An 11,847-nucleotide genomic window follows, 5' to 3' on the forward strand; every position below is an offset into this window, starting at 1 on the left:
ATATATACAGTAGAATACTACACATATGCGCTTTATGTAGTATGCAGATAAAACTTCTGCAATTTAGTGGCTAGAAGACACTCTTTTGACATCTGTTGCTTTGACTGAGTTCAATGAATTGTGCTTAACTAATACATACATACATATGTAAGTATGTACATTTACATTTGAATGTATGTATGTACATAATTTCGCTTAGAAAATACCAAATTTTATAATTTGACCACGTGCAGGTGTTAATTATTAAGCATGTTAATATTAACATACATACATATGTAGTATGTACATACATATATAAAATCGTTACGCTTGATTGTCACACGTGATATTTGTTTAGTTCACTCTAAATTTCTATTTTTAGTTAAAAATTTTAGCCTTTATACTTTTATTTCAATATTTAAATCATTATAACCAGTGGTAATTAATTTAAGCGGTTTTATAGCTTACTGCTTTAATGACTCTTGTTTACTATATTTTCTGTAACGCTTATTAACGTTTTTCTTCTCGTTAACATCTAACTGACACCTTTGTCATTTATTTTTGTTGGTATTATACGCTCGCAGTTACATATGTATGTATGTATGTATGCATGTAAGTTATGTTATAAAATTGTTTTAAAATAATTTTGCAAGGTTTACTCTTTAAACATTTCCGCTCATAGCCCACCAGCGCGTATGAGTGCCACATTTGAAGAGATTTGTCGGCAACAAACATTTGGCGTTATTGTTATTATTGCACTGGTTGCCCATCAACAGTTAATTTTTACATCTTTCATAGATAATTATGCATAGATAATTATGCCTGTTCCTTGCAGTACTTGCAAATATTTGAATAACGTTTTATATTACAGTTCCAATTTACCGGAATAACTGAATATAAATTGTCATGTAAGAACATGGTTGCCACACCATTCTCATATACTCTGACTAAATAACTAATTGACTAATAACACATAAAATTAGTGTTTAATAATCATATTTAGTAATAGTTTTTGTTGGTACTGTTTTTGTAGTTAACGGTAAATACTTGTTTCTTTAAAAAAATAAATAAATGAAACACAAACAAGAGCTTACCAGCAGATTTACTGCGCAATATTTTCTAACTGTTCGCTTGCATTGACAAACAGCTGTTAGCTTCTGACAAATTCCAATTGGAATGCAGCAGAAGCAGTAAAAAATTTACAAATTGCAATAATAAACAAATTTCTACAAATAAAGGCAATATCGCGTACATATATTCAGCGAAAATTTGTTAAAAACTATGTCTGCGACGGAGTCCAATATAACGGAACAGTTGGACAATGAAGAGGTACGCGAAATACTCAAAAATACAACGGATCTGCGGCAGTATTCGCGTCAAATTGAAAAGGAATTTAAAGATGTAGAAAACAAGTCCATCGAAGACTACATTGCGGAATCTCAAAACATAGCTAGTCTACATAATCAGATTGGTGAATGTGATGATGTGTTGGAGCGCATGGAAACGATGTTGATGAATTTCCAAAGCGTACTGAGCAATATAAGTAGTGAAATAACACAACTGCAGAAAAAGTCGGTGGCAATGTCGGTGCAGCTAACAAATCGGCAATCGGTGAAGGCCCAACTATCACAATTTATAGAGGATATGGCCGTATCGGAGGAGATGATTGCAATTATAATGGAAACACCTGTGACGGAAAAGGACTTTGGCACACAACTGAATGTGCTGAATCATAAACTTTCACTAGTAAAAGAGTTGAGTTTTAAAGAGTCCAAAGCCACGGGAGACGTTAGTGAAGTTTTACATAAATTGCGTTTGAAGGCGATGTCGAAGATAAGAACCTACTTGCTAGAACAAATATACAAATTTCGCAAACCAATGACAAATTATCAAATTCCGCAAAACGCCATGTTGAAGCATAAATTCTTTTTCGAATTTATATTGTCGAATGAAAGGCAAGTGGCGCAAGAGATTTGCAGTGAATACATCGATACGATGAGTAAAATCTATTACAGCTATTTCAAGGTAAGTGAAATCGCTGTTGATAATTATTATCATTCTATTTTTTTTAATTTTTCTGTGATCTTGATGGCAGAGTTACTCCTCTCGCTTGACTAGTTTGAAATTTGAGGAGTCCTGCACAAAAGATGATCTTATGGGTATAGAGGATAATGTCTCAAAAGGATTATTCTCTAAAACGACAAGTTTGAAACATAAAAGCACAATCTTTACAATTGGTAAACGCGGCGAAATACTTAACCAGCAATTGGAAGCACCAATCATTGTGCCACATGCGCAGCTGAAAAATAGAGTGCGTTAAAAATACGTTAAGCATTTAACTTATTTTTTCTATTATTATATTTTTGTAATGTACGTTACTTGTAGTACACCTTTGAAGCTTTATTCCGCTCCGAGCAATATGCGCTCGTGGACAATGCTTGTCGTGAGTATTTATTTGTAACGGAATTCTTTATGGTGCGCAGCACGCAAGCACAAGATCTCTTCAACCAAATAATGGGCAAGACGCTAACGCTAATGATTGTGTGTATACAAAATTGAGAAATATTTGTATTTAAGTAAATTAATGTCTATAAATTTAGAAAAACTTGGAGACCAATATACAGGACTGCTTTGACACGATTGCCATGTTTCTTTGCATACAATTAATATTCCGTTATCAACTAATGTGTCACAAACGCTGCGTGCCCGCTTTGGATAAGTAAGTGAAATATTTGAAAATAATTTGATTTTATTGCCTTAAATATAAAATAACTTTTAAACAGATACTGGGACTCATTGCAAGCTGCAATTTGGCCACGTTTTGATCATGTATTCCGTTTAAATATACAAAGCATACGTGATTGTGATCCTACGAAATTCAGCAAGGAAATGGGACCACATTATGTTAGTGTCAACAAAATATATTTACCTAAACTCTGACTAACGAAAATAAAATTTTATTTATAACCACAGATAACGCGCCGTTATGCTGAGTTTTCCGCCGCTATTGTAGGCATCTCGGAGCATTTCCCCAACGAGCTTGTCAGCCGTTTACTGCTCGAATTGCAGAATGAAGTAGAATGTTTCATACTGCGTATGGCCGCCATTTTTCTCACACGCAAAGAACAATTAATCTATCTTATAAACAATTACGATTTGGTGCTCGGTGTGCTGATGGAACATACACGCGACAACTCCAAAGAAGCCGAATCATTCCGCGAACAATTGAATGCACGCAGCGCCGAGTATGTGGAAGAAATATTAGCGCCACACTTTGGTGGCATCATACAATTTGTGAAAGAGTGTGAGCACTACTTCGAAAAGGAACAAATGGATGAATTGCGCAAACAGGAGCGACGTAGTCTGGCGTTAGTCGCTAGTTTCTCAGCCAATTGGAAAAAGTCACTGGAGGAGTTGAATCGCGAAGTATTACTCTCATTCCCATCACTGCTTACCGGTTCTCAACTGCTACAACTTGCATTGGCAAGTCTTGTGCAATACTACCATCGTTTTCACAAGTTGCTAACACCGAATGCGCGTACACAATTGACAAACATACATGTAGTAATGGTGGAAATTAAAAAATATAAAAGTAATTATTAATTTAAACAACGCACACGAGTTACACACGTGAAATTAGTGAAATGCAAAATAAAACATTCCAATAGTTATAATTAAATTTTAATCCAAATAATATAATTTATAATATCGCGGTTTACACAAGCATACATATTAATGCAAAGCTAATTTAAAATACAGGTGTGTGTTTGTAAATTAGCAAGTAAGTATACAATTTAGATAACATTATTTGCAAATTCGCATAAGCACTGCTTAATAATTAATCCTCATCCTCGAATATCATTTCCACTAGATCCTTATTGCTGACACGTTCACCATCCAAACGTTGTGGCGATTTCCAACGCAATAGTGTAGGCAAAAATATCAAATGTGTGTTGGGATCCTTGCGGAATGGGCAATTCAAGTCTTTCCAACTGGAAGTGAAAAAATTTAAATGGTGGTTTAAAAAAAATATAAGAAGAATTCAAAAAGCAAAAATTAGAGAAAATTATAAAAAATGGTAAAAAAAACAGTGTTTAAAAGCAAGTTATATTAACCAGCAAACAGCAGAATATGCAACAATGCTAAGCGGTAATAATAAGAAAAATAATATCAAGCAAATTACATTTTGTGATAAGCATCTCTACTTGATAAGGTAAGTTGCATATAATTTCATATTTTTGCTGTGATGATAATAAAAGAAGAAAAGGTGTCTACTTCTGTCATTCTTGTTTTAAACTGTAAACAGAAGGTTAACTTCTGCTGTTATTTGTTACTATTTATCAATCTTTAATAATTTATACCTATCACCTCTTCGGAATATAAAAAGAAGGGGGAAGAATAATTTCTTTTTCAAAATATTTCGATAAATATTTAAGCTTCACGGCTTATTTATTTTAGCGTTTTTAAAGAAAACATATTGAACGTTCGAGATTCAATTAAAACTGTTTATTATTGATATATTTTACATACACTTTAATATTTTAAACATTTTTCGAAGTCGAACTCCTTTTCTTTTTCATGTAATTCTTTTATGTCAACTACTTTTGTTCGATGGGCTCATCAAAGATCATATCAACAAGATCCTTTTTAGTAACATTCTCACTATCAATGCGTAATGGAGTTTTCCAGCGCATCAAAGTAGGCACCCAAACCATTTTTAGCCGGGGATCGGTCCGGAAAGGACAATTCGGATCCTTCCAGCTAAAAGGAAAGCATTAATTTGCCATAAAACATAGCAATCTAAACAATATGCGGAAATTTTATATTGCTGTAACAAGGCAACGAAACAATTTTGTTAATTTAAACAATTAGTTGTCTTAAATACGACCACACTGTGTTTATTTATTTTATGATTGTCAAAAAATGTCGCCAGTTATCATGTCATATAATGTTAATCAGTTAAGATATGATATTTTTACACACACAAAATAACACATATGCGAGGAGTACACTGAAGAATGATTTTGGGTTTTTAGACCACAATTTAGTTATTTGATATATTCAAACCTCCTCTAATTGACCCTATTCTAATTATTTTCGATTATATATGTATGCTTAAGAGCCGAAAAGATAATCGCAACAATGAATCACGATAAACAAGTATGACTTAATATTTTTTTAAAATAACTTCTATTACATATACGAATATACATATGTATTATGAAATACTTACTATGCGCGCTCACCAACATCCACGTGAATGAAATGCGATTTTTCCGGAGCTTTAGGGAGAGCGTCATGCACAACCGGCTCAGCTACGAAAATAAGTGCAGAATTAAAGTTTATTCTTTCTAAAATTATGCCTTAAAGCACGAATTCAATTTACCTTTCACACAATAAGGACACCAGCTTGCCCCAGTCTCGTCCTTGCCACCGCTAAAAAGCACATGAATAGGTTGTCCATCGGCATTGGATTCCAATTCTTCTACCAATTTGGTAAACGCCTCATAACCCTTAACGTTGTGTTGGATAACCATTGTTTTATTGCTATTGTCTACACTGTTTGCTAGTTGACGAGCTGAAGTTGAGAGACGTTGTGAAATCGTTGAAGTAGTCAACGATTTAAATATATTCTGTAGCAGACGCGTTTTGACAAACAACTTCTTGGCGAACAAGCGATAAAATGTCGAAAACGTTCACACCGCGTAGAAAAAATAAAATTTGTGATAAGCAAAGCAAATTCCAGAAAATAAGTGGTGACGTTGCCAAACTGTTTAAAAATTATAATATTTTAACAATGAGTCTATTCACGAAGAAATCTTCTGATAGGTATTTCGGTATAACTCACAACTATACAATTTTAATATAATATTCTGTTTATGTTTTTTCTTTTGAAATAACAAAAGAATCATTATCAATAATTTGTCAATGTCTAAAGTTTGTTGGGGCTATTTGGAAATAATTTATATTCTACAAAATGAGAGTTTATTATTGGCAACTCTATATGCAGCTGTCATAAAATACACCTGACATTAGGGGTATTCTCTTGCCGTTGTAAATCTGCAATTCTTGCACCGTGCACCGGGTTTTGCAAGAGCAAGAGAATACCCCTATTGTGGTTTTTTCAAGTATTCTGTTCTTTAGTAACATTATACTTAGAAAAATTTAAAGATTACGACTAAAATCTTATGAATGTGTCATGCCTTTATTTAAAGTTTATTTCACATTAAAATAAAAACAGAAATATTTGTGGTTTTTAGCCCCTTGTATGTGGCTAATTGTTGTCACTTTTTATTTTCTGTATCACAGTTGTATAAAAATTAACATTTCGTCTACATATTTTAAATAATGATTTAAACAAATACAATAATTGGACAATGAATGTGAACAAACTGTGTTCTTGATACATTTTCAGTTATCCAAAAATAGTTCTTAATATTTAATATTTATTAATTCTACATCCGCGCACCTATTAGTTTTTCTTTTTCTTCTTTTCCTGACCTAAACCTTGTGATTCTTGATATTGACGCACTATTTGTTCTTGAACGTCTGGTAAGCAAGGAGAATAACGGGAGTATTCCATAGTGAACTCGCCTTTGCCTTGTGTACTAGAACTGTAACGTAAAAAATTTACAATATTTATAAAAAAAAAACGTACTTGAATTAAGCTTATTTATGTCTTACCGCAATTCGCCCGCATAACCAAACATGTCGTTCAGTGGTACTTCTGCGTATACGGTAAACCAACCCTCAGCTCCGTCAGTGCCCGTAATAATACCATGACGTTTGCTCAATTGTCCCATGACCGCACCTTGGAATTCCTCCGGTGCCGTTACTTCTACCATCATTATGGGTTCTAAAATTTGCCATGAGCCACTTTGGAAAACATCTTTTACAGCACCATGTGCTGCCAACATGAAGGCCAATTCACTAGAATCCACTATGTGATGGCCACCATCTTGTAGGCGGAAACGTATGCCGGACAACTTGTGTCCCGAGAGCATACCACGTTCAGCCATTTCACGGAAACCCTTCTCAACACCAGGCACAAATTGTTTCGGTACATTTGTACCCATAGTGTCATCAACGAATTCAAGTACCGTATTTTGATCAGCCGGCAATGGTTCCATAATACCGATAATACGCGCATACTGTCCTGAACCGCCAGATTGTTTTTTGTGTAAATAATCGAATTCGCAGGCGCTCACAAGTGTTTCACGGAAAGCCACCTTTGGCTTACCCAGTGTTACGGGACAACCATATTCACGTTCCATACGCTGAGCGTAAATTTCCAAATGTAATTCACCTGCCAATCGAAACGCATATTAATATTGTTACTTTTGACAGAAAAATGTATTAACATACCCATTCCTGATACGAGTGTTTCCTTTACGTCTGGGTCATAGAAGAAGTGGAATGTAGGATCTTCTTTAGTAAAACGCGCTACAGCTTTAGCGAAATTGTCACGGTCCTTAGCATTATTCGGTTTGATAGCCATAGACACAACAGGTTCGGGCACAAAAATAGACTCCATTGAAATGTTACCTTTAGGATCGGTGGTAAATGTGTCACCAGAAGCGCAATCGACACCAAACAGCGCAAATATGTCGCCAGCATAAACTTCGTTCACATCTTCCATATTATTCGAGTGTAAGCGCACCAAACGTGCTACACGCACTTTCTTATTAGTACGTGCATTAAAGATGTTATCGCCCTTTTGTAGCTTGCCTTGGTAGCAACGCAAATAGGTGAGCTGACCGAAACGACCAGCTTCCAATTTAAAAGCCAAACTAATGAAAGGATCTTTACCGTCACGTGCAGGATTGAGCACGACCTTTTCGGGTTCTTCGCCTTCTTTTTCAATGAAAGCAACATTCTCCACTTCGCCAGGGTTCGGCAGATAATCGAGCACACCATCTAATAGAGGTTGTACACCTTTATTTTTCAATGCAGTGCCCACCATAACAGGCGTGAAAGTGCGTTTAATGCACGTACGTCGTATAGCGCTCTAGAAAACAATAATAAAAGTTTGTTCAAAAACTTTCAAACATTAAATAATACCACACTACGCACCTTTATATCGGCTTCAGTTGGTGTTTTTTCCTCTAGAAATAGTTCACCCAATTTTTCGTCTACATTTGAGAGATGTTCGATAAGCTCTTGACGACGATCGATTGACTCTGCCCGCATATCTTTCGGTATCTCATCATAACGCAGCTCCATACCGTGGTTGCCTTCGAAATAAATCGCTTTCTCAGTTACTAAATCGACGATACCCTTGCAATTGCTCTCCACGCCGATTGGCAACTGTATGAAAGCTGCATTGTGATTCATTTTTGAACGCATATGCGAAAGCACACGATAAGGATTAGCACCCGTGCGATCCAATTTGTTGATGAAGGCCAAGCATGGTACATTGTAACGTTTCATTTGCCTATTCACAGTTAGTGTTTGACTCTGTACGCCACCTACAGCGCATAGCACCAACACAGCACCATCTAAAACACGCAGCGCACGTTCTACTTCCACTGTGAAATCCACGTGACCAGGTGTGTCAATAATGTTAATGTTGTAATCCTTCCAAATTGTATAAGTGGCTGCCGATTGTATAGTTATACCACGTTGACGCTCCAACTCCATCGAATCCATAGTAGCACCAACATTGTCTTTACCACGTACCTCATGCATCTGTGCAATGCGACCGGTATAAAAGAGTATACGTTCGGTAAGCGTAGTTTTACCGCTGTCTATGTGTGCCGAAATACCAATATTACGTATTCTCTCAATCGGTTTGTGTTCAGCATATTTTAGATGTGTACAATAGCCACACTGTAGGTTTTCATTGAAAAGAAAATATATAACAATTTAAAAACACGAAAATTACATAACCTAGTGTTGGATTTATGGCATCTTTATTTTGTAGTAATTTACACAGTTTTACTTGCCTGCTGTAACGTCTTAAGTGCACCAATGCGTTTAGGCAAATTTGAGACGATAATACGCGTAAAAATAGTCATTTTAACTACTTTTAATTAGACTGATTATGTTGTTGTCTATTGTTGGTTGCCCCTCCTGGTATCAGCCAAATACGAAAAGAACCTTTCAATACATGCTTTGCTAACAGCTGTCTAATTGGGGGTTGAAATAAAAAAATATAAAATATTTGGAGAGATATCTCGAGTACAGGGTGTTTATGAAGAATTAGAATTGCGAGAACTGGAAAAAGGAATTAAATTAATTTACAAAAAAATTTTTGTTAAAAAGTATAAAAAAATTTATAAGTAGTTAAAATTATTGAAAAATAAAATTAAGAAAATAATAGTTATTAAAAAGGGAACCTTAATTAGATATGTTATTTAATTTTTTTTTGTATTATACGGGTACCAATAAGCAATCAGCGCGGTCCCATATAAAATAAAATCTCTCTTTTCCCCACCTGGTTCCCAAAAATTGAAATTTGTAAGAAATATACAATATATTAGTTAGCGATTTATTTTTGACCCCACGCCCCCCTTTCTTTGTCTATGTACATTCGAGTTGTATCTTAGTCGAACATAACCTAACTATATAAACAATTTTTAGCTTTTATTTGAAATTTCATAATTTTATTTTATCTTATATAACTTTTATTTTAAATGTAGGTACAATAGGAAAGCTTAATTAATAAATTAGGGCATGTAAATCGTGGCTTGTCGGACTTCGGACTTTCGTTTTTTGCCTAAAGTTCCGTAATATTTTTTTTCGTGTGCTCAACATTAGGAATGTTTAATAAGTTTAGTTTAGTAGATGTTTGTATGTAATTATGTTTATAATTCACGATTTATAGTAAATAATTCATCACATAGAAATATTTAATTATACCTTATAATAAATAAATTTGAAATTTTAAAAATTATAATTTATTTTTGCTATACTTTACAATCATTTTGAAAAATTCTCCCAAAAAGTTGAAATTTAACATGAAGCTTAACTTTAAAAATTAAAAAAAAATAATTACGGTTAATTTTTTATTGTAATTAATCACGATTAATTTTTTAATGGGAAAAATTGCTAAACCTTAAGAAAAAATCTTTAAATTTTATTAATTTTATTAGTTTAAAAAATTAAAAAAAATTATTACGGTTAATTTTTTGTTGTAATTAATCACGATTAATTTTTTTAATGGGAAAAATTTGCCGAAACTTAAAAAAACTTTAAATTTTATTACCAGAATAGTTTTTTGGCAATTAATCTAGCCAAACTTAATTCAAATGCGTTATAATTACACACACACACACACATACAAACATGTATACATCGAGATTTCATATAAAAATTAGCCTCTCCACTAACCTCAAAATTCCTTAAACACAAATAATTTAACTAATTTTATAAATTCATGAACTAAAACTAATCAACAATTTACTTTACATACACATATACAAATACATTATAAAATACTATAAGTAAACAAATTTATAAATAAAAAATTGCCTATGCAACCAGCCAGCCTTATGGTATGGTAACCTTATATAATCTTAAACAGCGCCAAAGTCTTGCTCCTTCAAATTCAGTTGACTAGAAAATCGAAATGAGATTGTCTTCGAGAGATGTTTCTCAAACTCATCACTATCCAAGTTATCGGGTATGAACGTCTTGTTGGTCATATCCACATAGGAGCGTCCACGTTTCACTGGCATCGAATAATGTGCCGCCACGCCGTCGCTGCCATCCGCTTCGGCACCAACACCATAACCACCACCAGCTTTGCTGCCATTTTGACTATTCGACGTAATACTGGCGTTACATACGGACTTACGTATGTTTAATGGAAAACGCAAATCATTTTCATAACGTAACGTCTGCTCTGTGGTAGCTGCCTCGATAAGTGGGCGTGGCACATCATAGCCGGGCGGTGGTGGTGTCTGTTGGAATTCCATGCTGAAATTTGTAGAGAATTCCCGACTACTCGGACATTCTTGTGTGTCATAGCAAATTTTCGGTGACTGCCAGAGATGCTCCAACGGATCGGGCTCGCCCAGCTGCTTTTCGAGGCATGCGGTTAAATCCGGTTGTGATGCGCCAATTAGTTTGGCCTCATCCATGCAATACATGGGATTTGAAATGGCGCTCGACTCCATTTCGATAAATTTGGCATTATTGCCGAGTAACTTTTCGAATTGCGAAGCGAGATACTTGAAGGATGGACGCGCGTTCGGATCGTCGATCCAACATGTGCGCACAATGGAGTAGCTGTGGGTGGGAGGGCAGGCATATTTATTCAATATAAATTTTTTATTAATTTATTTTTTATTAGGTCTGTTGTTTCCACTCACATTTCTTCCGAACAGTTTTCGGGTTTCTCCATGCGATAGCCGGTTTTCAATAAATGATAGAGATTCTGTGGCGGTATGCCGGGATATGGTGATGCGCCTAGCGTAATTAACTCCCAACAGAGCACACCAAAAGCCCACACATCGGATTTGGTGGTGTAGACATGGTCGGCCAATGATTCGGGCGCCATCCACTTTTAGAAAAGAGTACATGTTTTATTAGTTAGCCATAGTTTTTATGTTTATATGTATGTCGTAAATTACCTTCACGGGCACCCGGTCACGTGAACGCTTTAAATACGCATCGTCCTCATAGACGTCCCGTGTTAAGCCGAAATCTGATACCTTGCAGATTTTCCCGTCGGCCAATAAGACATTACGCGCCGCTAAGTCACGATGCACTAGCTGGAAGTAAAGAGAACCGATGGAAAGGAATATAAAATTTAATAATTTTTAAGTTTCGAGTATTATTCATTCAGTTCTAAAATATATCACAATAATTATTTCCTAAGATTTTACAATATTCAGCTGGTACGAAGCCCTTAATGTCAACCTA

General features: G+C 34.9%; 4 protein-coding genes across 6 annotated transcripts in view; 1 reads left to right on the top strand and 3 right to left on the bottom strand.

The window, feature by feature from the left end:
• Window positions 1-1,127: 1,127 nt before the first annotated feature.
• On the top strand, window positions 1,128-3,658 carry LOC126752464 (vacuolar protein sorting-associated protein 52 homolog). The gene is made up of 6 exons (XM_050463277.1): window positions 1,128-2,004; window positions 2,075-2,290; window positions 2,365-2,520; window positions 2,580-2,698; window positions 2,763-2,883; window positions 2,953-3,658. The coding sequence occupies exons 1-6, from the start codon at window positions 1,261-1,263 to the stop codon at window positions 3,580-3,582; spliced, it is 1,986 nt and encodes a 661-aa protein (XP_050319234.1). The 5' UTR covers window positions 1,128-1,260; the 3' UTR covers window positions 3,583-3,658.
• On the bottom strand, window positions 3,645-5,738 carry LOC126752476 (thioredoxin domain-containing protein 17). Of its 2 annotated transcripts, none has more exons than XM_050463294.1 (3): window positions 5,366-5,729; window positions 5,213-5,294; window positions 3,645-3,971 (listed from the first exon to the last, which is right to left on the bottom strand). In XM_050463294.1, the coding sequence occupies exons 1-3, from the start codon at window positions 5,514-5,516 to the stop codon at window positions 3,818-3,820; spliced, it is 387 nt and encodes a 128-aa protein (XP_050319251.1). In that variant the 5' UTR covers window positions 5,517-5,729; the 3' UTR covers window positions 3,645-3,817. The 2 variants fall into 2 exon arrangements, with proteins under 2 accessions (XP_050319251.1, XP_050319250.1); XM_050463293.1 differs by lacking the exon at window positions 3,645-3,971 and adding an exon at window positions 4,464-4,740 and having other exon boundaries at window positions 5,366-5,738.
• Window positions 5,739-6,225: 487 nt separating this feature from the next.
• On the bottom strand, window positions 6,226-9,084 carry LOC126752463 (elongation factor G, mitochondrial). Its single transcript, XM_050463276.1, has 5 exons — window positions 8,925-9,084; window positions 8,053-8,808; window positions 7,345-7,987; window positions 6,664-7,285; window positions 6,226-6,593 (listed from the first exon to the last, which is right to left on the bottom strand). The coding sequence occupies exons 1-5, from the start codon at window positions 8,994-8,996 to the stop codon at window positions 6,452-6,454; spliced, it is 2,235 nt and encodes a 744-aa protein (XP_050319233.1). The 5' UTR covers window positions 8,997-9,084; the 3' UTR covers window positions 6,226-6,451.
• Window positions 9,085-9,518: 434 nt separating this feature from the next.
• The window catches only part of LOC126752459 (proto-oncogene tyrosine-protein kinase receptor Ret), a 45,546-nt gene continuing 43,217 nt past the window's right edge, over window positions 9,519-11,847 (bottom strand). For both annotated transcript variants that reach the window (XM_050463265.1, XM_050463266.1), the window contains 3 exons: window positions 11,556-11,696; window positions 11,295-11,485; window positions 9,519-11,211 (listed from right to left, as the gene is read on the bottom strand). In XM_050463265.1, coding sequence (XP_050319222.1) covers window positions 10,497-11,211; window positions 11,295-11,485; window positions 11,556-11,696 — 1,047 coding nt within the window. In that variant the 3' untranslated portion in view covers window positions 9,519-10,496. The remainder of the gene's footprint in view (window positions 11,212-11,294; window positions 11,486-11,555; window positions 11,697-11,847) is intronic.

The sequence above is a fragment of the Bactrocera neohumeralis genome, chromosome 3 (genome assembly GCF_024586455.1).
Source record: "Bactrocera neohumeralis isolate Rockhampton chromosome 3, APGP_CSIRO_Bneo_wtdbg2-racon-allhic-juicebox.fasta_v2, whole genome shotgun sequence".
In the NCBI taxonomy this organism is placed as follows: Eukaryota; Metazoa; Arthropoda; class Insecta; order Diptera; family Tephritidae; genus Bactrocera; species Bactrocera neohumeralis.